This window comes from Epinephelus moara, chromosome 1, assembly GCF_006386435.1.
Source record: "Epinephelus moara isolate mb chromosome 1, YSFRI_EMoa_1.0, whole genome shotgun sequence".
Lineage (NCBI taxonomy): Eukaryota > Metazoa > Chordata > Actinopteri > Perciformes > Serranidae > Epinephelus > Epinephelus moara.
In genome coordinates, this window is record NC_065506.1 from 25,708,548 (window position 1) to 25,735,468 (window position 26,921).

The following is a 26,921-nucleotide window of genomic DNA, read 5'->3' on the forward strand; positions in this document are numbered from 1 at the left end:
CATGTGTGGGTGGGGTGTGTTTGAGAACAAGTCAGTGCTCTCTTGCTGTACTCTCCCATCCTCTCTCTCCTCCTGTCTCAACCTCACTGTATTCATCCCCCTACGAACCTCCTCTCCTCTCTCCTCCCTCTCCCCTCTTTGCTGTGTTACTCCCAAACCCCTCCCCCTCTCGCTGGCTTCCTGCTCTGTTGTCATTGGGTGTTGTGTGGGGTGATGGTTGTGGTTTCTGTCGGTGATGTCTCCACAGCGTTTACCGGCATACTGCTTCTGAACTACAGAAGCTCTTTTTTTTACAGCCTTGTAAGATAGATAGATAGATAGATAGATAGATAGATAGATGTGTTTTGAAAGAACATGTGAAAGAACATACTAAGAGGACATCTGTATCTGCTCACCATCTCTGTGGAAGTACTGTTACCAGCTGAAGTGTCCATCATGGGACATGTAGGAGCCACTAACTGCTGCCTGTAGCTGCCACAGCTGGACTGACACATCTTGGACGAGGAATCGAGCCTATCCTGAGCTGTGTCAACAGAATCATTGCCTAAGACTCCACGTACTGGACCAGAGCATAGACTTACCACATTTGGGACCAGACTACTGACAAGCTACAGAAGCAAGGATCAGCTCTGTGCCTTCTACTGCCTGAGGTGAGATGAAATACTTGCATGATAACATACTGTACATGTTCATAAGGGACGATGGTGTGAAACATCTTGCTGGTTTAATTACGGTACACGCTCTTCTGCTTTATGAAATTTGCTCCCATCTCTTCTGCTATTACAGAACAGTATAATCACTGTTTGTTTTCTGCTAATCAAAGTGGAATAAATAAATCACAGTATCAGAATGTGTGAGCACAGCACCACTCCAGCACTGCTGCAGAATGAAAGGCTTGTTACTACGATGATGCAGCATCTCTTAACCCCATTGGTGTGAAGGGGTTCCACTGAGGACTGCTGATTGGTTGCATCGGCCGTCATGTGGAAGGGTGTGTTCCTACAGGGATTAACATGGTCATATGGTACAAACATACCACCCTGGAAGTAGCGTGTTTGTTTAGGTGTGGTTGGGGATGATGAGAGAGCAGAGAGAATAGACAGACAGAGTGGAGGAGGAATGTGGATGCAGGGCGGCAGCAGAGAGATGGAAAAATGAGATAAACTGAAAAAGAGTGTGTCATTTGAACTGTTGATGTGGAGTCAGAATGAGCTACCATGCAGGCTGCATGCATCAAATTCCGAATGCGACAATCAGTCAATTAATTGACAACAAAAAACTGACAGGTGACTATTTTCATCAATGAATAATTGTTTTAGTCATTTTTTTACACATAAAAACCAAACATTTGCCAGTGGTATGCTTCTAAATGTGCACATTTGATGCTTTTTTTCTGTCATACATGATAATAAACTGAATAGCTTTGGAATTTTGGACTGTTCGTCAGATCAAACGTAGCATTTAAAGGCGCCACATTCGGCTCTGGGGAATTACAGGGGCGTGTTTCACGCAGTTTTCTGACATTTTATTGACAAAACGAGAAATCGAGAAAATATTAAATAATGAAAATGATCATTAGTTGCAGCCCTACAAGATATTAACATTGTTGGGCATTTTTCTTCGTCTCTTGCATCAATTACATAATATTAAATCAGTTACGTTAATTCCAATACATCAAGCCCAAATGATGACGTATAGTTGTTTGTTGCTGTTATTGGTGAATGTATGAACAGCATCACAAAAGCACGGGAAGGCCAAATGACTGAGAGGCTTTTATATTCTTAGATAATGACTGTTGGGATATTGACAGGGAAACAAACAGGTAGCAAAGTAAAAACAGAAGTCACACAATTAGTCAAAGAAATCACAACATATAAAGACACAGAAGTTGCGTGAGAGGCATTTAACAGTCAGGTCAGGGGCTCCCAAACTTTCCCATGGCATGGGCCCCCCAAATGTTTGGGCCCCCAATGTCTTATCACAGGGCTGGCACATAGAAACAGACAACCATTCACGCTCACATTCACAATTTAGAGTCACCAATTAACCTAACCTGCATGTCTTTAGACTGTGGGAGGAAGCTGGAGTGCCCGAACTATCCTCGATGACACGGGGAGAACATGCAAGTTCTGGTTAGGGGGCTTCTCCACCCCGGGTTCAAACCAGTAACCCTTTTGCTGTGAAGTGACAAAGCCAGCCACTACATCGCCGTGCTGCCCCAAATGCTACGTTAACTAGCATTTACTAAATTTCAGAAGCAGAGCAGCTTTATGGTAGCTGCAGACTGCTACTAGGTCATAACTGACAGCAATGACTTGATGAATGATGTTTTGACGGGCAGGCCATTTCAATGATGGGCATGGGAAATAAGATTTCGATATATTATTATCATCAGTTATATTTTACTATAATAACAATAATAATAATAATAATAATAATAATTTGTTTTTATTTGTTTATTTTAAGCATTTTCCCTTATCCTCTCTTGAATGTGTTGATCCTTTCTTGGCTGAGCCCCCCACTTTGAAAGTCACTGAGTCAGGTAAACATAAAAAGAAACAACAAAACAAGAAGTGGACATCAACAATAGGGAGGCAGCCGCCTGAATTTTGAATTCTCTGCTGAATGCAGCCATTCAGAAAATCAACACAGGCAGTATACAGTCACCTAAAGGGTGTACGTACGGATCTGCAAGAAACCAGTCATATGACCTCCAGTCAGCCCTGAGCTATTAAAGAGAGAGAGAGAGACAGACAGAGAGAGAGAGAGAGAGTGAGTATGGCAAACAGAGGGAGAGAGGCAGAGCAAGAGAAAACAACAATAGGGGAAAAACACCAGTGGTCCTTCTAATGCAGTTTACTGGAGCTTCCATGCTTTGACAGTTTATCTTACTGCGTGTTGTAATGGAGCTTATATAGTCGGTTTGGTGGAAGGCTTTTACATCCTCCTCTTACATCGTGGTGATGTGGAGGCCAACTGGAGCCATTTCTCATAAGCTACCACTCGAAGAAAAGGTAAAACCTCTGTCTATTCAGTATTTCGGTGACTATTTTTACATTAAATCAAGATTTATTAGAGTTTAGTAGAATATCTGAAGAAAGAACCTTTTGGTTTATATTAGTGATGACAGTGAAAGGTCTCATTGTGTGGAGTATGTGTGAGTGGTGTTTGAATCAGTTAGGAGAAACGGGAGGCGAAGATGTAATGGTCTGAGACAGAGACTATAAACAGTGACTCACCTTTAAGTCTATATTACCCAAGTACATTTTGAGGCAATCTAGTGGCTTGATAATCAGACTGAATGGCCATTTTGGAAACTGGCTTAAAATGCAAATGGTTGGTTGTTTTTCAAAACAGCGGTTCTTGTCCATCTCAAAATTGTGTTTATCCTGGTGGGCCGGCAGTTTCGAACCACCTGTGCCTGGCTTGTGCCCAGCCAGGGATGTTTTGGCGTTTAACAAAGCTCGGTTGTGTTGCACTGTAACTCTTGAAATTACCCTTTGTGTTGTGTATAGATTGGAGTTGGAGCATATATAGCAAAAGCATTTGCATTCTCTGTGTGCTGATGCTGAAATTTCTTTTACACTCTTCTCTAATCTCTCTGCTTCTTAGATCATATTAGCGCTGTCTTCACTGTCTGTTTTGCTCCAGGCTGTCTTCCCCAGCAGAAGCCAGCACATCCTGAGACCGGCCAAACTGGAACACGCCATATTAGAGGGTCATCTGGTTCCAGGGAATCAGAAAGTTTAAGGAAACTTGACTGTGTGGCACCAGCTCAACAGAAACCAGACCAGAGGAGGCCACTTCAGGACTCAGGGATCTGCTTGATTTACTATCCTCTTTGCAACAAGGCAGTGGGCAGAGTCCAAGTCACCATGTACTCCCCTCAGAGTCTCCACCGCTGGGGCATCACACACAGTGAGAGCATGGAGCGGTTAGCCTACAACCAAGGTAGGTTGGCAAGTGTTATTTTAATCTGTGACTCTATCTAATATGCAATGACATCTCCCGTCAACTCCTACTGCAACCTGGTCTCATAAAATGTTCTTGTAATGACTCACGAAGAGCTCACTACCAATCAGTGTATCCATGTCACTGCAGTGAAACAAAGCATCCCTCCTGTTTGCAGTTCATGTCTATTATAATACATTCAACCAGAAATATCCAGTTCACATCTTTTCCACTCTGACCCTAACCCTTATAGATAGGCTATACAGCGATCTATGTGTTATCCATGAGGCCTGATGTAAGTGAAAGTTAATTAATAGTGCCTTTGATTAAATGAAGCATCATCTTAGTTCTGCTGAAGTCCTGCAGTTGATCAGTATGAGCTGACTGTTGCATATAAATGAGTCACCCATCAACCCAGACAGTGAGGCGGCCTTTACACTCTGATAAGCCTTGCATTATCCATGACAACATAAAAATTGTGAATTACTCATGTATTGGTAAAACCTGGATATGAAAATGACAGTTCTTGATACCATTTTCAGTAGGGTTGAAATGTGTGGTCTGATAAAGCTGTGGTAGGCAGAAGTCAGATGACCACAGGCATACGATGTGCTTCATACAGTGTTTCCCATACCTTCATTTATTTAGCTGCACGCAGCTCATCCCCTCAGCCCCTCTTTGCCTTGTTCTCTCCCCCTCTGTTTATCACACCACAAATTAGACAAGAGTTAGCTAGCTAACGTTAGCACCCCACCATCCCTTTGCCTTGCTTTTCACTGCTGTGGACTGCTTCCCTGGGAGGAGAGCAGGCAGCAGCTCGGGAGACGAACCTTCGGTCGGCGGCTGTAGTGGCTAAAAATCGGTCAGCGCATATCCCCCAGCCATGTTTGCACTGGTTGGATTCGTGTCACTGCGGTCACTGACTGGGGGTCTGTAAGGTGAAAGACACAATGTTATTCGAGGCTCTAGCTAATGTTAACCAGGCCTACATAAACAAGAACATAAAGCTGCAGCCGTGCACTTTGGCTCCAGTTAGCAGAGGGCTAAACTATTAGCAACATTTCTTTCTCTATCTCTGAAACACTTTGCCGATACTGAGACGTGTTTTGTCTCATTTATTGGGTTGTTGACAGTGTAGGCAGTTGCTGCCAATGCTGGAAAAGCAACTTTCTCTGCAGGATTCTCCACCATTGAATCAGGCTTTCACTGAAGGGACGTGTACTGTACACATATCTGCATTTGTAGAACAGCCAATAGGAACACCCTCTACCTGAAATGACCTGATTGGTCAAAGTCTACCATCACGGCCCATATTTTCCAAAGCCTGAAAACAGAGCCAAGAGAGGGCGCAAAAGTCTAGTTCTCTCTGACCACTTTAACCACAACAGGCTCAAAGTTTATTGTGGGATTTTAAAAATGAAACTGCTTACCCCAGCTTTAATTGACTAGTTGGTAGTTATTCTATAGTTTGGACAATGGGTTGATAATGTATGTCAAAAATGTCACAAATTCACTGGTTTCAGCTTTGACAATTGCGAAGTATTTGCTTGTTTTCTTAGTCCTCTATGATGGTAGACTGTGTGTGGTTTTAGACTGCTGGTCAGCTGTCACTGTGGCCTCTGGGAAATGGGGATGTTTTTTCCCCTGCAATTCTGCCACATTTTATAGACTAAAACAATAATCAGAATAATCAAAGGAATAATCAGCAGATCAAGTGATTATTAAAATAGTAGCAGCTAATGTAGCATGTTTGTCTCACTTGAAACCTTAAACAGGTTTTCCAAAGCTGACTCATCCTGACTCTCTTCATGTCCTCCTCTTCTCTGGCGCCTGTGTGGGCGTTAATTGTTTCCACCGTTATACTTTTAAATTTTACTCAACTCTGTCTTGCATTGGTATTTAAGAAATTTCCTCTGTGGGTTCATCATATTAATTGAAAGTAGGGCCAGAGCTAGCTCTTTGGAAATAATGAGGTCATGAGGCCAAATTCCCCCAGCAGAACCCCACCCACCTCAGAAACTATAGACAAGTCACCAACTAAACCCTGTACATTTTTTTTTTGAGTATTTAAAGAAATCACATTTCATTCCTTCATTTGACTCTTTAATTATATTATTTGTACATTTTTTCCCTCAAAATAATTTTTGAAAGTCATCATTACACTGTCAGGTTGTTGTGGGGAACAGTACATTTTATTTAGAAAGCCCAATATCACAAATCACAATTTGTCTCAGAGGGCTTTACAGCATACGACATCCCTCTGTCTTTGGACCCTCACAGCGGATAAGGAAAAACTCCCCCCTACATAGCAGTTTTTGAAAGTGATGAAGTAGAGAGATAGCAGCAGCTAGGGTTGAGCCAAATACCCTGACAAAACAAGTATCCAGTACAAATAATGTCCTTTTTACAAGTACAAGTAGGCTACCATTTGATTGAAATGTTTCAATATCCGTTCTTGTGATTAAAGAAAATCCTCATTTGGGTAGCTGTGTTCAGTCTATTACTCTTCTGATCAAAAATAATATGACGCTCAAATCTGAGATTGTTCAGTAAATACTTATCTAATGAACAATAAGTAGCCTATTGCAACTTCTGATCAACCCTTGTCAATTTTAGGTTTTAATAACAACTTCCAGTTTTAAGTTCCACCCACTTTCATTTGAAACCACACCCACTTCCACATTAAACTCCGCCCATCTCAAATGCAGATAAGGACGCAGATAAATTGGGTGGTTGATAGCCTCGCGTCGCCAGGCTCTTGGTGTCTGTTTACTCTGAATTTTGTCTGGATTCTGGTTCCGGTCTAGGGAGCGGATGCGGTATTCAACAAATTCACCAATCTAGGGAGCGGATGCGGTATTCAACAAATTCACCAAAGTAAACGTGTTCACCATAGTAAAACTTTAAATTCTGGCGCACCATCGATTTGGGGTGATGAGGGGTGTAAGAAAATCGATTAACTTAATGGCTTGGGGCTTTTCTTGTAAATTATATTCTTTAAATTAAAAGTTTCACCGCATTTTTATTAGCTTGGTGCTTTTATTTTTACGGAAAGGCACATCCATCGAATTCCGGATCCTGTCTCACTCGCCCTGGTTCCGTTTCCTTACCAAAACGGCCACTAACGGCCCCAGACTAGGTGGTTGAACAAATACAGACACAGATACAGATGCTCATCCCTAGTAGCAGCTGTCTGCTGGGGTACAGCAATAGGCCTACTAACTGCACATCACACATCGTGATATTAGAGCCAGTAGTAATTTGTTAAATGTGTTCATGATTATAACTGCATTTGCTAAAGAATATTTAAAATGGCAGTGTGTGGCTGCCTGTCGTAGCATAGCATTTTTTTCTTCATATTTTATTAATCAAAAACATGGGGACAGGGGGCTCAAGTAAAGTAGCCTCAAACTGCCTCAAATTATAGTACTTGAGTGAATGTATTTAGTTACATTTCATTTTGCAGGTATATTATTGATTTCAGTGGGAGCTACAGCTTCTCTAAGAGTAAATGCTGGACTCTTTTTTTAAGCTCACATATCTTAAAATAGCTGTCTGGGCTCTTGTTTCCAAGCCTCTCTGTCCTCTCCACTCAGTACCATCCTCTACCTGGAGGCTGCCGTGTAGTTCACCCTCTCACCAGCAGGGGGCGGCACGTCCACAACACAGCAGCCGCTGAAATCATTACGTAGTGCTGCCTTTTGTGTGTCTTGTGAGCCTGTTGACACCGCCCCTCCAGAGGGTGCAGCGGGACCGTAAGAAGCCAATTGTCGGTTAGGTCTGCTGGCTGTAAACAAATCTGTACGATGTACGGAAAAGGTTTGAATCCCGAGGAGCAGCTGTCCACGCTGTCGCCGCCGCTGCTATTGTCCACCATGTAGACCGACGCCTACAGTTTACAGTCCGGGGACGGATCGACGGTTGATTGTTGCCTCTTAGCCAGATCTGTCATTGCTTTAGCCGGTGTTATCACAGGTATTTTTTTATCTTAACGGTTGTCACAATGGATTGTACATCAAAGCTAACTCGCTAACTGTTAGCTAACCGCATGAATCTGACTGTTTCGGTACCGAGCCTCACCAGCTTTACTAATTTCAGAGGTACACGAACATGGCATCGCCCGCAGAGCACGACCTGGCGCTGTCTGAGGCGGACAGCAGCAAAGAGAAAGCTCAGGTGTTTGGCATTTTGAGGCTGCAGGAGGAGAAATCTGGGGATAGAGCTAACAGCAGTAGCACAGTGAGAGGAGGAGGTGGTGGAGGAGGAGGAGGAGACGGGCGATGGCAGGCTCCTATCTTCGCTTTGGCCAGGAAAGCATCCGAGACCATTTCAGGGAGCATTCACGTCCTGCCCAAAGTGTCGGAGCACAGGACGTCTCTGCCTGGGGACTGGACCGTCCAAGGTAGAGTATTATCAGCATCATGGAGGCGTGAGGTTCATGAAGGGAGTGTCAGGTTGATAATAACAAGTCTGAAGACACCCAGTGACTGACTGTTTAGGGGCACATGACATCTTCAGGAACAATCAATCATTCAGTCAGCTGCTAATTGGAGCACAGATAATAGTGTCAGCTGGTGTGTGTAGATGTGACAGCCCTAACTGGTACATCTCTCATATCTAACATTACCCATTATATAAAACTAAAATGCAGCAAATAATCACATTTAAGAAGTTGGAACCAGCAAAGATTGGCATTCATGCTTGACAGGGGATCATACTTTTGAATCAACCAATATATGCAAGTTAATTTTCTGTCAAGTGACATCTAATGTTGTTTTAGCAGAGCTCTGGGCTCTGTTTGTTCTCTGCTAGTGCGTCTGTCAACCAATCTGTCAGCAGGACTCCCCACACACTCACAGCTATATTTAGCTTCTGACAGATTTCTGGTGTCCATCACAGACTTGCATTGGAGTTATGTAAAACCAGAATCATTTGAAGCAACTGAGCAGTTGTTTCAGGCATTCAGTGCAACAGGGCCTCCTGATTGTTTCAATGTTTTTTGATTTTTCTTCAAACAAGAAGATGGGGAAATAAATTAGGAGGATAACCTTCAAGAACAATTTAAAGGGGAACAACACCCATTTTCAAAATTCAGACTGTTTATTCCTATGATCTAAGACGTTCCAAAAATATTCGTAAACATGGTTAATTCACTCCTAAATGTAAAAACTAGAGTGCTAAAACTCAAATTTGTGATGTCAAATGGTATTAAGTCTGGAACTGCTCCATTACATGGACCTGAATAACCCTTTTATGAGGCTTATCCCGGTTATGATCATATTTGGGATATGGTGTTTACATGAGCACAGAGAAATTAGGTTATTCATATTCCCCATATTCATCCTGGTTTCTTAAGGACTACTCCAGCTAGCATATTCAGGTTTCAAACACACAAACAGGATGCTCCAAAAACCCGACCATAAACGGGTTATTTATGTCCATGCAAACGCACTTACTGAGTTGGAAAAGCTGTTATAGATGACGGTGAGAGCACCCAGGGGAGTGTTCTGAGTATATGGGTACACTTCCTGTTTCAGAATTGAGAACACTGCAGCAGAATGAAGCTCATTTGGGTATAAAAAGGAAAACAAACTTTCTGTGGATCCACGAAAACAGCCTCCCATTCATGTGTATGGAGCAGCTCCAGACTTCATACCTTATGACATCACAAGTTTGACACTTACTCCTCTGGTTGCTGGCTTTGAGAGAGAGTAGCTCATGCTCACAAATATTGATTGAACTTTCCTAGGGCGTGGAAATAACACATTGCAATTCTAAATTTCAGTGGTGTTCCCCTTTAAAATCCCAATAATTGCATTCAAACTCAATTCGCCATTGAAACATCCCGACACTTAAAGTCCAATGTGTAGGATTTAGTGGCATCTAAGGGTGAGGTTGCAGTTCTGAAACTACTCCCGTGTGCTAAGCGTGTGGGAGAACTACAATGGCTGAAGTAAGAACACAAAACGCAAACATCTAGAGCGGTCACATGATGACACAGGCAGTCAAAGGGTTACTGTTTTCCCCATATCCCCAGGGCTCACAGCCCAAGGGCACCCAAAAGTCATGCAGCTCCCAAGAAATCATCTGTTGATCTGTCAGCGTCTCTGCCTCTGGGCCAACCTGCTGGGGCAATTAAAGCTCTTTCACTTTGCTAGGCAACATCTTTGCACTTTTTCCACCTGACATTTCTCAGTCCTGCTCTGGTGTTGGCTACACATTAACTCAGAGCTCCATGTGTAGAGCATTTTAAAGCATAACTCTTTGGGAGGTTACTCTTGCAGGCTATGGAGTTTTACTTGTATGGAAACGCTAAATACCAGTTTGAAAGAAGACAAATATCTAGCAAAGTTAAAAAATCTAGGTACTGACTGTCTAAATAAATATTTCTAAGCTAATTCATCATGTTAGGGTAGACCCTTGTTTTACTTGTTTGATTCTGGTGCTTGTTACATACTGTCTGATGATCTGTGTGACTGCAGTGACCTGACACAGAAATGTAAATGGACATGCAGTATTAAGGGTGGATTCTGCCTTCAAACTACCGACATTACATTTACCGTACCTCCCTACACAGTCAGCATGTTTCTGATGATGACCAGTTGGAAGCCAATAACCCATACTCACAAGATTGAGTATGTTTGTTGAATGACTAGATTGGATATGATTATTCATCAAGAGAGGACTGACTGACTGATTTGTATCTGTATTTTATGTGTAAATAAAGGAATAATGGATTAAGTTTTATGAAATATTGTATGTTTTCCATGTAGATGTATTGTCACTTTACAACTAAAGATGTTCTGACACCCTTTTTTCCTTCCCAATACCGATTTCGGTTAAACCCTAAACTAGTGGGATGTTCCAATGTAAAATATTGCCAACTTGCAGTCATTTCTTTTCACGGCTAACACTACACTGTTCATCAGAAATCAGTTCTTCTTCGCTGCTCTAAAACAGTAGTTGCTAGTGGTTGCACAAGATATGACTGATGCATAGACTCATGTACTCGCTGATACCTGATCCAACATTTTAGGCAGTTTTGGAGGCATTTCCGATATTTGTATCGGAACAACTCTGTTTAAAACATTTGAACTGCAGTTGTTTTACGCTGCTTTTTACACTCGTTTTACACTCTAGCTGTTTTAAACTGTCAAAATACCCAAATTAAACTCAACATTGTATTCTTAAAATGATTACAAATCCCTAATTTGGAAAAAGCAATTGACTCTATATTGATTTAGCAACTTTATTTGTAAAATAAAAAAAGTTCATACCATGTATAACTAATGATCTTTTGTAAACATTATTGTGTTACCATCCTTTAGCTTCGGGCCGGGTTATTTTGAGCACAGTCTAAGTTGCGTGTTTTTGTCCTGCAGCCCTTCGAGACCCCATGGCCATGGAGCGAGCCAATCTGCTGAACATGGCCAAGCTGAGTATTAAAGGGCTGATCGAGTCGGCGCTGAGCTTTGGACGAACTCTGGACTCAGACTACCCTCCTCTCCAGCAGTTCTTTGTCGTCATGGAGCACTGCCTCAAACATGGCCTCAGAGGTAAGAGGAACCTCTCAGCTTATTAAAATTTGATGTCTAAGTTGCACAATTGTGTTTGCCTCCCTCACTAAATGTATCATCCCTAGATTTTTATTCACTACTGTGTGTCTCTCTTCGCTCTGCAGTGAAGAAGTCCTTCCTGGGATTTAACAAGTCTCTGTGGGGTCCTCTGGAGCTGGTGGAGAAGCTGTGTCCTGAAGCAGCAGAGATCTCCGCCTCTGTACGAGACCTGCCTGGACTTAAGTAAGGAGTACATTTAACCATGCACACCTGTGCTCACACACACAACTTAACCTGACATCAAGCTGAAGGAACATGAGCCACAGCCTAACCACACACACTCCCATGCACCAGTAACATGAGAATGTGATCTGAGCCAGAGCAGGGAAATACCTGTGTGAGATTTACTTTCACTTCACCTTTCCTCTTCCTGCTGCCTCACTTCTCCCTATTTCTCTGCTTCTTTATTGTGTCTGTGTAACTGCTGGAGCCAGTGCAGACACATTTTCCAAAGACAGTCAGAGTCAGTGTTAAAACTGAGTTTGAAATTCGTCACTGTATTGTCAGTCTTGGGTTATAGACACCATTTTAAAATCAAAATCCGTAATGATGCAGTAGTATAATTGCTGCCAGTATTGAGGTGATTGTGTAATCAGCATTTTGTTTATTTTTCACTCTAACTTCCTGCTGTGACTATGACTTACAAGTATGAGTGTTCATAGTGCCCAGTGTGGGTGGTAATAGATCAACTTCAAAATCCCTACTGCTGGTGCATCCTACATTAATATTCAGGGAGTGTCCTCTAGTGGCTTTACTTTCATTCGTGCACATGACTTCCATGTCATGCTTTACTCTGTTCATTTATCAGTTACCATATAGCAGAGCTTCCAGGCAGGAAATCAAGTGAGTAATATTCAGGTCTCGTCTGATGCAGCAAAATGCGGAACAGTTGTGTTGTTTTAGATGGAGAACAGAGTGTGTTTCCTTTAGTGGTGCTGAGTCAGACCAACGGACATGAAGCAGAGCAGCATTTTTTCCCCATACCCAGTAGGCACTGCAATTGTTTTCTCTTGTTATACATTAAAAGACAGTTTTAGTTGATGAGATGACACAAAGGCAAAATGAAACACGGTCGTCCAGTCAGATTGAAGTCTTGAAAAGAAGGAAGGGTTAATTAGATGAGCCCATGTTAGATGTTGATAGCAATACACACAAAGAAGAACCTAATTAGATCTGAACAATAGCACAAAACAAATCCAGAGACAAAATCTAACAGTGTTCCCGCCCCACCGGCTTTTGATCTTATAAACTTCCTCCAAATATAATGTAATTACCTGTGTGTGTTTTCTTTCTCCAGGACTCCATTAGGCAGGGCCAGAGCTTGGTTGCGTCTGGCTCTCATGCAGAAACGGCTGGCTGACTACCTACGACTCCTCATCACCAGAAAAGACCTGCTCAGGTACACACACATATTTACATACAGTGACACACACACACACACACACACACAGAGATTTACATGGTAGCAGCAGGTAAATTTGACTTTTTCTGAAAAATATACCTTTAAAAAATCTATCTTTTTATAAGCTAATATAACGTGGCTACAGAAACTACATTATAAAAATTCTTGATTGACAATTTTGCCCTTAAAAGTTAAAGGCCCACACGCACCGAAAGAGTCTTATGCAAAACATTTAGAAGCACACCTGTTGTTTTAAAAGGCCGAACACACATCCAAGGATTTTAAGGCATGTCACACTACTTTGATGCCTTTACTATGACCTTGTTTCACCATTGGAACATCAAATAAGGACCCAGCGTCCAAAGTCAGTGAGGCAAAGAGGTGGTATGGAGAGACAGAGAGGTGGACATGCAGCCAAAGGTCACAACAGCTGTCGTTAGCTCCATCACCTTAGCTCAAAACTTTATGAACAATCTAATTACAGTTCTACAGTGCTAAACAAAAACGACTACCACTGCCAACAGCCATTGGCTGCTACCTTGGATCTTAAACGCTGAGTTGTCACTTGACAGATACTAAAAAGAAGAACAATAAAAGCTCACACCCTTGGTAGTGACGTTAGCATAACAGACCCGCAACAGATCATCTATCATGACACATTTACTGGTCATAAAATTTAAATTGCCATATAAACATACCGGTAACAACATTAAGTAATTTGCATAGTACAGAATTATGATTAGCCGTGCTTTAAGTGACTTTCGCCCATCTGAAAGAAAAAGAAAAGATAAAATGACATGGCTGGTCCCCAGTGGCTTTACTGATGTTGAACTGCCAAATGACTGATGAAAGCAGCAGCACATAACCAACAGTTGCTCTCCTGCCTTATTTAATGTTATAGGCTACTCAGAAATGTAAAGAAAATTGATTGGAGGCATCTGTAAAGCATACAAAATGGTACCTGCCGACCTATAAATAGCAACCTTTTTCTAAAAATATTGCTGTTTTTTTAATGTTGGTATTTAAAGTCTGATGCTTGCAGTGCACCGTAGGAGCATTGATTGATGCATGTCAAATGAGGCCAGACACAGACACGCTTTAAGTGCCTTTGGGCCTTATGGATGGAGATATTCTACATTTTTCTTATCATCAACAAATCCCATTAATTTAGACATGTTTACAAGTTTCAGATATCAACAATAATGTTTGGCAAAACAAATCTTAATTTCATTTCTAATACTGATAATAGGATAGTATTTAAATCAGTAAATTGATAAATTTGATTTGGCATTAAATGATAATTCAGTGCACAAATTCAGCAGGTATTATTATTCTGAATTCCCTGAAAATAGTTTGATATCAAAAATTAAAGCGCTTGCTAAGAGATTTCTCATCCACAATAACAACACCACTGAGCTAAACATTAAAATAAAGCTACTCCTTTTTTTGTTTTTACCAGAGCTCCCATCAGTGTTTGAGAATGTGTTGTTTCTTCCTCCGCAGTGATTTCTATGAGAATTCAGCGCTGATGTTGGAGGAGGAGGGAGCAGTGATAGTGGGCCTGCTGGTGGGCCTGAACGTCATTGATGCTAACCTGTGTGTCAAAGGCGAGGACCTGGATTCTCAGGTAACCACAGCCCTGAGACAATATTTAGACCATTTGACTAAAACAAAACCACATTTACACCAGACATTAAGTCTCCTCTTAATGTCGGTATAAAACATCTGATGACGTGGCTGCGTTACAGCTGGTACGCATTATACACTCCTGTCTGGTTTTTACTATGATTAGATCTTGCACTGTTACTCCACTTCCTGTGCATTCTAGTTCATTGACATGAAACCGCAGATCTTCAGTGACTCTAGCTTTGTGAAGCAGAAATGCAGACAGGAATTGTCTGTTTCGTCACATTGTTATCTTGGCACCAGGCAGATGGACAGCAGACGCTGTGGTGTCATGTTTCTACTCCATAGGTGGAGACTTTGTCCTGAGTGCAAACACATTTTCTCACTAAAGCAAACACCCTGACTGTGTTCACACCTGACTGAATGTGGCCCAGATATTTGTAACATGATGTAAGCTGGAACTGTGTTTGTTTATATTCAGTCATTGTCTGATCACAGGGTAAAACAAATTACCACAAAGAGATTATACATTTAATAGCAGGTGTCAATTAGGTCTGATTCCAGTCCTGAAGCCGAGATGATAAAATCCATTCATGATAAAAACTAATGATTGGGGTAACTACTTATTTTTAAGGCAGCAGCTAAAGATTTTTTTCATTATCGATTGAAATGAACAATAAATCATTAGACTATAAAATGTCAAAAAACAGTGTAAAAAAAAAACCAAGCACACCTTCCAAGAGCCCAATGTCCAAAACACAAAGATATTTAGTTTACAATTATGATATTTAGTCATTTATAATATTGAAAAAAAGCAGAAAATTATCACATTTGAGAGGCTGAAACTAAAGAACATTTTCCCCCCACTATTTTTTAATTGAAAAATAGTTGAAACAGTTGATTATCAAAATAGTTGCCAATTATTTTTCAATTTATTAAAGAGACTAAACAACTGATTCCCAGCTCTGCTACATTTTAATTATGTATCAACACATCAAGGTTTCTTTAGACTGTAACTCTGTGTTTTGACTGTAGTAGTTTCAGATTAATTAGCGCTATCAGTAAATGTATAATATATAATGGGTATTAACTGTTTACATTCGCTTTATCAGCAAACATTTTGTTTGTTTTGTGAGAGTTTTAATTAACGGTGTACTTGTGCACATGCCTGATTCTTGTGAATGTTCTGGTGGCTGTCAGTGTGTAGGATTTAGTGGCATCTAGTGGTGACATTGCAGATTGCAACCAACTGAATACCCCTCTGCTGACCCCTCCCTAACCTGAACTTTCAGTGACCTTCAGGTGATGTAAAAACCCCAAAGGCCTTATCTAGAGCCAGTGTTTGGTTTGTCTGCTCTGGGCCACTGTAGAAACATGGTGGAACAACATGGCGGACTCTGTTGAAGAAGACTTGCTCCTTGTGTAGATATGAAGGGCCTATTCTAAGCTAACGAAAACATAACTCTGAATATTATGTTTCATATTTGTTATATCTATTTCCGCCAATAGATCCCTATAAATCCTACACACGGGTCCTTCCTTTTGAGTGATGTTAACTAAGCTTATATATTGTTTTATTTGAGGTTGGGGTGATTGACTTCTCCATGTACTTGAAGAACGACATTGATGACTACAGGAGTGAAGAGAGGTACGATCTTTTATCGTCTCTCCCCTTTCTTTAAAACACCAAGTCTCCAAGGCCCCCCTAAATGTGATGCTCTGTTTTATATCTGTTTCCATGGCAACAGGAATAGCCAGATAGCATCCATCTTGGATCAGAAGAACTACGTCGAGGAACTTAACCGACAACTCAAGTAAGACACTTGTTTTTCTGTGTGTTTTGTACCTGAGCAGTGGCTGATTTCTTCCTCGCAGTTTGTTTTTTCATCTGTTGATTGATGTTTGAGCAGTGGTACGCCGCCTCAAATCAAAGGTGGGGGGCTGATTGCATGTTAAAATAGAATCAGTGTTCAGTCAGTTCTTGTTTGAACCCGACTGCTTGTTTCAGAAGTGCAACTCTGTGCCATCTGTCCTACAGACAGACTCGTTAAAGCAGAGACTGTCTGTCACACTTCCTCTTTCAGTCTTCCTTTTTCTGTTTTTACAAACCTCGTGTCTCATTTAAATGAAAGTGAGTTGAGCTGCTGCCTTGAATGCAGTCATGGTTTTGTGAATCTTTATTTAAATCCTGCAGCTGTGACAGAGCTAAAAACCAGCATGTTCATGAGTTAGGAGGATTATTGTACACAAACCTCATGTGTGATATGACACTGAATAACATTGTCAGTTACTGTTTTCAGTCTCTGAACATATGCTAAGCTAACCATGCACGACATGCTGCAGCTATGAGACACGTCACTCCTCAAAACCTGTGAATGCCAATAAACCTCAGAAACTTGATAACAGCTTTTACACATTGTTATCCACTGAGCTGTATCAATTCAAAGGAGGGAAAACATCTGCTTAAGTTACATGTTAACACTTCAGCTGTGAATATAACACAACTACTACAGTCCCATATTCTGAAAAAAAATGTGTACTATAACTTCAGTGAGATTAGAAATGAAATTAAGCTGATTTTAATTTCTGTGTTTGTGTGTCCAGCTCCACAGTTCATGGTCTTCAGGGCAGAGTGGACTCACTAGAGAAGTCCAACTCTAAACTCATAGAGGAGGTGAGACCCACACTCAGCATTCCTGTGTTAGATTTAGACTAATGGTGAAAGTTGGTACCTTAACCTCAGAGTTCAAGGCTCAGTCCTACTATACCTCTTGCCCCTACCACTGTGCCCTTACTCCTTTGTTTTGTGTGTTCATGTGTAAAGGAAGGCTGTCACAAATAAAGGGGTAGGGCAAAGTGTAGGGCTCCAAACTGAGGTTTTTCAGAGGCACAGGACTCCAAACCTAGTGTTACGAGAATCATTAGTAAGATGGCTGAACAAGCAACAAAAGAAACCCATAAATGTTTTTTCTTTGTTATTAAAGATTTAATAAATAAGATAACCATTGTATTATCTTTGTTTTATATTGTTCAGTGTAATATGGGTCATTTCTTTATAACAACTAATACAGGTTAAGCAATCATAAAACCTGATGTGATGATTTAATCAAATATTTTTTGTTTAAATTACAGTGTCAGTGTCAAATTGTTCACTATCAGCTGAATTATTTTATCTTGTGTGTGCAGTTAGCCATAGCCAAGAACAACATCATCAAACTCCAGGAAGAGAACCAGCAGCTGAGGAGTGAAAACAGTCTCATTCTGCTGAAGGCACAACAACATTTAGAGGTACAGTGTTACACACGCACATAAAATAAACATAAAATTACAGCCCTCAATATTCCAACAGTTACTGTCAGCTCTTACTACAAACTGGTAAAACGGACTCATGATTCGGTTGACATGTTCTTCCTGTTGATGATATTCATCTAGGTAACCCAAGGTGATGCGACAGTGGAAAGAGATACGTACAAACAATCGCGTCAGGGGTTGGATGAGATGTACAACGAGGCTCAAAGGCAACTAAAGGAGGAGTGTCAGCTCAGACAGGTCAGACTGGGACTGCATGTGTGTGTGTGTATAAAATGTTGTAATAACAGAAGTAATAACAGAATATATTCATGTATATGGTTTATTTATAGGATGTAGAGAATGAGCTGGTCGTCCAGGTGTCGATGAAACAGGAAATGGAGCTGGCCATGAAACTTCTGGAGAAAGACATTCATGAAAAGCAGGTCAGCATACAGTTTGTGTTTCCATCTGGTTACCTCTTCACTCTGCTCTCCTTGTGGAGTATTGATTTATTTACAAAAGATTTCAAGAGCTGAACATAGACCAAATGTACACAACAGGAAAGACAAAAGACATTTAATTGATGGTTTTATCCAGAGTGACTAACGATGAATGGAAATCACAGAACATGAAGACTGAACATTGTAAGAGACATGGGTTAATAAATAACTTGCATATAATGGTAAAGGGCCTGTCACGATAATGATGTCATTGACTTAACGTACGATGTATGGACATGACCTCGATCATTTTGCTGACCTTGATTATGCCCGTTGTTTTTACATGTGCGCTTGTTTACATGAGAATGTCACCAACAATTTAACCAACATGATGCCAGAATAAATGGCCTATAAAACGACACTTTGTAGATGACACGGCGAAGCTTAGCCTGCGTAGCCCACAGCTGCACTTTTGAAGCGGAAGACGCACAGCACCTGACAGTTGCAGTCCCTTGCAGTCCGTCGTTTGCAGTTTTACCCTCCAACAACTCCGTCCTCCACTCCGTAAATCTACCAGCAAACCGCCCAAGCCCTCTATCCAAGCAGTCTCAAAATAACAGTAATATCATTTATCACAATTGTTTCTGTGACAATATATCATCCAATAAAAGAAGTTACGTGACAGGCCTAAAATGGTAATTGTCAATGGTGACGCCAATTTAGTGCAAACACTGAAAACTGATAAGAAAGGATATATTTAGACTGAGAATGATGTGGTTGTTTTTGAGACATGGTGTCTTCACAACCAGAGAGCGCATGATAACAAGCCCTTTGGGGGCAGAAACTAAAAATATAGCACCAGCCCGAGAGCCCGTACATGCTCACATGGAGCAGTAATACTGTGCCAGCTTCTCTGCCCGTCTCTCTCTGGCAGACCTGCCAGCATCAGGCCTTTTACTACCAACATGTAAACTGTGCTACATAAACACCACCAGCTGACATTTGTAGCTGAGCTGTGACATATGGGAGTTGTCATGGCTGCAGCATCATCACAGCTTTGTAAGGAGGTTGATGGTGTCTTTAAAAACATCGTCAGGTGAATCAACTATCAGACTGGAGAGCATCATTATTGCACAGGAGCATGGGGTATGTGACATATGAATATTTGTATCATGCATTGTGACCTCCAGTGTGTCCTTCATATATTTTGGCTCACTAACTGGTAGCTCTTGGCTTGAAATGTTGGTATATACACATGAATGTGACCACGCTCCAAAACTGGCCAGTATTTATCACAGGCCTAGTTCTATAGGGGTGCAAAAGCATGCATAGCACCCTCCGTTTAATATTTTGCACCCTCAGTTGAAATTTGAATAATAAATGCCAATGAAAGGTGGTAGGTCTTGGCGCACAGATTGTGTGGGCGTCTCCATGCGCACCTTCTATTTTGGTTCTTTTATGTCCAGCATTAACCACATTAAACGTTATTTTCCATGCCAATTTTGGTTGGAGTGTGTCTAATTGAAATAAATTATTTATATTTTATATTCTACACTGTTTTTCATTGCTGTTGCTGTCCAGTTTCAGATGCACCCCAAGTAATTTTATTCTGGAACCAGGCCTGATTTAACAGCGTGTATGTACATATATATAGTCCTGGGTTTATTTTGCTCAGACCCCCAGTGAATGAATAATTGTGAAGATGAATAGATACACAATGAATAGTAATAATAAAGCCCTGAAATGACTGACTGACTGAATGAATGGAAGACAGAAAAAATTGAAAGACGAGCATGCTAAATTAAGGAGACTTGCTGCAGGAAACTAGAAGCAGTCACATGAAAACGTGACCTAAACAGTGAATTCTTTGTCTTTCATCAACAGGACACACTGATCGGACTGAGACATCAGCTGGATGAAGTCAAAGCCATCAACGTAGAAATGTACCAGAAGATGCAGGTACAAACACGCACATCCTCACCTAGCTGGACTTGTTGTCATGTACTGTAATTATTACTGTTACTTATGACTCTTTTTCATTTGTTAGTCTTCTGATGAGGAGATGAAGAAGAAGAACGACGTGATCACTCGTCTGGAGGAGAAGACCAATCAGATCACTGCCACCATGAAGCAGCTGGAACAAAGGTGAGATTCGCTGCCTGTAAAGGAACAGCACGCCTTAATCAGAACAGGAAAATCACGTTCTCCCATGTGTCTCCTCAGTCTCTCCTCAGTCTCTCCTTCAATACAAACCAGGCTCTCTGCTGTCTTTCTTTGATTTACCAAAACATACATACTTTACTTTAGCAAAGTAAGTTTGACCCACATGAGAACAAGTTTTATTGTACCATTGAACTAAAATTATATCAGAAATCACAAAATCATCAAACATCATCTTGTCTTTATTTTATTTATTTATTTAAATACTTACTTAAAAGTACATAGTTATTAACGAGGCTCTATGCGAAATTCAGAGCATTTGAGTTGTCTGGACATGGTTCTCAACATGTAGGTAAATCAGCTGGCAGCTAGCAGCTAATGGTGTTAATCACATAAACAGCACTAAACAATGGTATTAGTGATAACTGCTGTATGAGTGCAGTGCAAAGCAATGGAGATGAGCTAGCCAATTGGACAAACACATGCATGAAAACGCACGTCCGCACTGGCTAATAACAACAAACCACAGAGAGGCTCGGATTACAGCACACACACAGAGGTAGCTTGACTTAATTCTCTGCTCAGGAGTCCATTATTCCTCCATATCTGTACGTAGCTTACAGTGGTTTGCTGCTGTATCATTGCTCTGAATGTGGCGTACAGAACCTTTCAGAGGTCTGCATAGTGCAGCTTGAAGCTATCAAGAAGAGAACTGGGAGAAAACATGGAGAAAATGTATTTGACTCTTTCTCCTCATCACTGTTTAAAGGTTTCTCATAGGAAATTGGTTAAAGGTGTTAATCCTTGTCTCCTCCAAACCTCCTTATTGCTCTCCTGTGCCCTCAGCTTACAAAAATGTTCCACAGCACAACACCTTACTACAGAAGGGTTTTTAGATCACGCTGCAACGTGTGATGGGATTGATAAGTCTCTGTCACTGACTGAGCTGAGTCTCTGATATGATTGGTTACTCCATGGCAGTCTGAACAGTCATCAAATGTGTTTTGTGAAATGCCTCCCTCCTCACTTTTCCCTGAAGATTTATAAGGTTCTATTTAATAAAGATGTATTCGTTTCTGTTGATGTAAGGAGAGGTAGTCTCAGTTCACTGGAGGCAGCTTGCACTTTTCTCATGAAACTGCAAAAAGACACACTAGAAAGTGTTTGCATCTTAGATCTCTATGCTGTCCAAAGTTGAAACTAAATCGCACATTGTTATTGTCCACTAAAAACTGCTAAAAGCTGTGATTTATTTACTTTTGCATGCTCCAAAAGTCTTTCTTGTACAGAATTTACTGAAATTTTAGATCCAAAGCTTTTACTTGACAGAGACTTGGCAGGGTTTGCAATTGCCCTAGAGATTCAATTTTATATAATCTACTAAAATTGCCAAAAATATGCTTGAAGTCACTGTCCCCAATGCAGGTTTCAGGCCAAGTGAAAAAAAGGCCACCTCCACTTACATCATAACATCGTAAAACTGAATACATTTCTATGAAAAATAACGTTAACCTTCAGAGGAAAAGAGCAGAAGCACCATATCATATGCAGTGTGTATTGAACATTATTGTTCAGGCCATCACCCTTTAACTAAACTGAATATGAGACAAGAAGCGTCAGGATTTCCTATAACTATTTCCTCGGGGAAACCTTGCAGTCCTTAATTTATCTTGTCTATAAATGACCCTGTTGATCTTTCCATGCATGCTGTGTTGCACCACAGTCAGTGTATAATGCTCCTTATTTCCATATCAGTTGTTATGAGACTTGCTGGTTCATTGGTGCCTTATGATCCCTCCTCACCTCATCGTCTACCAGTCAACACGGTCCACCCCTCCCCTCTCCTCTCCCATTGGTTTGAGTCTGTTCCATCCTATTTGTGATTGGTTTTGAATGTTTTTGCTGCTCTATAAGTGTATGTACAGTAGGCTGGTAGGACACAGACCCCGGTACACTTGTTATTTTCAGTGGGAGTTTTGTGTTAAAGCTGAAAACTCAAATGAAGAAGGTAAAACGTTCAGACAGAGTTACTGTTTAAAATTATTTACCAGCTGTTACAGATAAATCTCCCCCTCAGAACTTAATGTGTTGTCTACTTTAGAGAGATCAGGCTTTAATCTATCATGTTGATAGCGTACTTCTGTGCTCACTTCACCTGAAAACTCCACTTTTTGTCTGATGTAGTTATTTATATTCATCTATCTGTCCACATTACCTTTCTGTGCTTCTCCTCCTCACCTATACTCATTACTCATATGCTTACTGTGGAGGGAAATATATCCAGACTGAACAAATCTGATGACAGTGTGAACCTGGCAGCCTGAAATCAGATTTCTGTGTTTTAATGCCTTTTATTTACCCTTACTGCTGTGCTTGTGATGTTGAGAGTCACTTAAAGTGTTCAGTGTAATTGGGGCCACTTAGAATACTGATGTATTGACATCCTTTCTTCCTTCCTTCCTTCCTTCCTTTCTTTCCTCCTTCTTTCCTCCCTTCTGTTTGTCTCTTTTTATGCCATCCATCCACTCATCCATCCATTCGTTTGCTCCCTTGGAACCACGTTTGGTTTATTTCCTGATTTTATCCCTGCTCCCCTGTGCAGTGATAAGGATCTGCTAAGTCAGACCAGAACGCTTGCTATGTCATTTGTTAAGTGTGCCAGCACAGACACAGAGCACCAGTACAAGCTAGTCAAGGACATCTCCTTCTGAGGACAAACATGCACATACCCACGCAAAACGCAGACACACGATTGCTTACGACCGAATGAATAAACTGACTTAACTTAAAGGAACATTCCTGTTTTTTGCACTTAATATTCAGATGGTTTAATGGCTGGGGAGCAGCCGCAGAATCAGGTGAAACTTGAATGCATGGTTTGGTCCCTTTTTAATTACTGAAACATGATCATCATCAGCAGAGTGAGACCACTGCAACATGTTTTTATGAACTTCAGTTAAATTGTCCTCAGACAACCTTGCTGGTTTATGATAAGGGGAGATAAGTTTCCTCTGAATGTCCCGGTTTAGCTGGTCAGAGAACTGTCTGAATATTACATCAGTTATACTTTAATAGAAACATTTTTAATTAATCATACACTACTTTATCTATCCACTCACATGCTCAGCCTCACACACATACACATGCTACACATTCTTCCTGTCTCCAGTAGTCAGTTTATATGCAGTAACACTGACAGTAAGATAGTTGACTCTGAGGTGTAATCACAGGGTCGTTGTTGTTGTTGTTTACATTGAGTTAGAATGAGTATAGTGGGCTTTCCCGTTGTATCACCACTTCTTAATCTGGCAACATTCAGAGCCACTGGTTAACGGAGTTGTGTCACTGTAGTATTTAGGGACTGTACAACAGTTATTGGGGTAGGGGAGCTGTTGCTAAACTTACTGTTGCACTTTGTAAAAGCAAGACCCCTCCCAGTGTTGATAATATTTTCTTTGGATTCCGTCAGAAAGACGTTAAATTTTGTTTGGAAATATTTTAAAGTTCTAACGATGTAAGACATTTTTCAGACACTGGGCTTTGTTCTCCAAACCTTACGACTAAATGTCCGTATTCTACGTCAAAATGACGTTGGTATGAAACGTTCGGAAGACGTGATTTTGGTTGCTTAACAACACAACTTTAAACCAACAAAATATCAACATCATCTCTCGTCAGTATTCTACATCAATTGACACTGGCATTAGACGTTGTCCTGACATTGAATCATGGTCACTTGACGTCACAACCTAAATTCAACCAAATATCAACATCTAAGGCTTACAGACAACATCTAGTACATCCAGTTCATTTTGCTATTAGTATCTAAAATTGCACAATGAATGTGCGACATTTCTCAATGGAGTAATAATTTTCATGTAGCTAAAAGCACAATAGATAGTGTAATTGCCAGTTGCCACTATTGAAGCAAACCTATCAAACTCATATGTCCTGGTTACAAAAATGTTCCTGCCATTACTGTTTGTTTTTTTTAACCAAAAGTTGTCACTGTCACTTTATATGACACTTAAACATTTTTGACACATTTTAATTCACTGTCCTGTGCTTTCAGTTTAAATGCTGAATAAAGTGAAATGGCAAATGTCATATTCACTGGAGAGATGGAGAGTTTAGTCACTTACAATACTCCTGCCACTCTCCCAAAAAGTTTAGACTGAAATCCCCTCAGCAGAAATAAAAAAAATGTGCAACCCTCCCCACTTTCTGGACTCCCCCCTAATAATGACTGTCCTGTCCCTAAGTGGCATCCATAGTGGCTCTGCAGAGGTTGTTGAGTAACTTGTTGTTTCATGCTTGGCTGTTTTTTAACCTTAATGGAGCTGACAGTGTTTGGGTCCAAAGCACGAGCAGGAACATAAATCTCATACAGCCTACACAAACTGTTTGTATAGCTGCCTATATTTCATCACAGTCAGTCAGTGGTGTTTGCTACAGATGTTTAGCACGGATGGGAAGAATTTATTGATATCAATGCTATTATCGATTCTGCTTATCACTCTGATTCTTTATCGATTCTCTTATTGACTCCTGATCAATTTTCTGTGTGGGGAAAAAGTAGGCCTACACAGGTTTTCAGCATCAATGCAAGTGTTTTATTATCTCTGAGTGTAAACACAGTGTAGATGAAATGAATATTTGTACAGCATTTGTTTTCATGTAGGTTTTTTTAGTCAGAGAAAAATCTACTGATCCTACCTGTGTGGCGCTAATGTTAGTACGACGTGTGTCAAATACATGGCATTCATGGAATTTAAGCCCATGTTGTATAGAAAGTTGTTTTAGTGTATTGCTGGTGTTTCCACCATGACCTGAAGTATCATTTTATAGATATTACAAACAGCACTGAAGCCATGCATTGGACTGTTTCTTCCTCTCTCTGCCATGACTCCTTCTTGTTGCAAGTTTCCAGCAGCGTGGAAGCTTTAGTTTGACGTCATTGTGGTACAATACACAACTGTCAGAAAAACATGGCAGCGTCAATAAAAGGAATTGATAAGCACAGAGACGTACGATTCAGATGGATCAGACAATTTGGAACTGGTTCTCAACTGGAACCGGTGCTCAGTTCCCATCCCTGATGTTCAGTCAGACAGGAGTTTGCCTGTGCAGCCTCCTGCTTTTAATTTGTTGCCAGTTTGCTCTGCATGTGTTGCACCTCCTGACCTGCTTCTGACTGGCTGTGATGACCCTCGCTGTGTCTGAAACCAGTCCCCTCTTCACTCACTCACTACTCTCTTACTTAAAATAGTTTCTAGTGAGCAGAAAATAAAGATACCTGGCACTTACCATTGTCATTTTGCATCATCGCTGACAGGTAATGTTATAAAATGTTGCAAGCAGAAAGAAGGTCACATGATATGGATGCTACTTTTTTCGCTTTTAGAATTTTTGAGGATAGCGGATTTCACACATACAGACGAGTGGGTAAATCTAGTGCAGTCTACAGTGAAAAGTGAGTGATTTCAGACACAGCCCATCTCCTCCTTGTGTAGATTTGCCTGAACTGAAAACTTAAAGATCGAGTCAGGTTTTGCAAATGTATACAGCTCAGTGGGACCAGCAGCTTTAGCTCAAATCATGTGCTTTGTTTCTGTAAAACAGACAGAACTGAGCCAAGTGTAAAAAAAGAAAAGAAAAGAAAAAAAAAGTAAACCTCTGGAGTTTCTCTCAAGGGAACTTGGTGTGTCGTCGTGTCTCGTCTTGGCATATTTATTGACTTTTGTGATAGATCAGGAAGTAATCATTCTACCTATTCTAACTCCATGTTCATAGTACTGTAACTCCTCTCAGTTTATAGATGAATAAACACTCAGTACAGCTGTTGGAAACTCACAACTACTGTCTTTTACCACCGTTACCAATAAAGTTAGATGTTTTGAAAGTGTTGGGTGTGGTTTGAGTTTTTGGCCACGTTCAGAGGGCTGTTAACACGTGCATTTACTGTGTGATTTTAAGGAGTTATAAAGCTCCACATCAACAGTTGCTGTAAGTCAGGGTGTTGTGGGATTGTTCTCCTCATCGTCCAAGTATCTAAGATGTAACCTTTGTTAAAAGACATATCCTGGGAACAAGCTATAAATGTTTCCTCCCTGTGTAATGTTGAGTTAAAACAATGAAACTGGCATATTTTTCTAAATGCTGTGGATATATACTGTACGACGTTGCAAAAGACAGCACTGTTCGCTCTGTCTGAGCTCTCTGTTAGCTGTCCTCTTTTATTTCTTGTCAATTCTTTTGCTTGAAGGCGGTTTTCCCTCATTGTTTCATCATGCGTCTTTATTTGGACTCATCACTCCTTTGTGTTCCTAACTGTTTTGAACCCCTGCACTCTTTTATGTTTTACTCTCTGGTGTTATAAGGCAACCTTCATTTACCCAGAGCCACCCCTCTTTCATCTTTCCACCCAGAAACCCC

The 26,921-nt window shown here is 40.8% G+C and overlaps 1 protein-coding gene across 5 annotated transcripts in view; it reads left to right on the forward strand.

Moving 5' to 3' along the window:
• Positions 1-220: 220 nt before the first annotated feature.
• rufy2 (RUN and FYVE domain containing 2) overlaps positions 221-26,921 on the forward strand; it is a 33,848-nt gene continuing 7,147 nt past the window's right edge. The window contains exons 1-15 of one of the 5 annotated variants that reach the window (XM_050036239.1): positions 221-650; positions 3,652-3,951; positions 8,050-8,353; positions 11,334-11,507; positions 11,633-11,750; positions 12,865-12,966; positions 14,473-14,596; positions 16,179-16,243; positions 16,344-16,409; positions 17,200-17,269; positions 17,782-17,883; positions 18,028-18,144; positions 18,237-18,329; positions 20,211-20,285; positions 20,374-20,471. In XM_050036239.1, coding sequence (XP_049892196.1) covers positions 8,062-8,353; positions 11,334-11,507; positions 11,633-11,750; positions 12,865-12,966; positions 14,473-14,596; positions 16,179-16,243; positions 16,344-16,409; positions 17,200-17,269; positions 17,782-17,883; positions 18,028-18,144; positions 18,237-18,329; positions 20,211-20,285; positions 20,374-20,471 — 1,496 coding nt within the window. In that variant the 5' untranslated portion in view covers positions 221-650; positions 3,652-3,951; positions 8,050-8,061. Of the gene's footprint in view, positions 651-2,843; positions 3,015-3,651; positions 3,952-7,655; positions 8,354-11,333; positions 11,508-11,632; positions 11,751-12,864; positions 12,967-14,472; positions 14,597-16,178; positions 16,244-16,343; positions 16,410-17,199; positions 17,270-17,781; positions 17,884-18,027; positions 18,145-18,236; positions 18,330-20,210; positions 20,286-20,373; positions 20,472-23,088; positions 26,389-26,921 lie in introns of those variants that run through there. The other 4 variants (XM_050036325.1, XM_050036402.1, XM_050036151.1 and 1 more) reach the window with 4 other exon arrangements.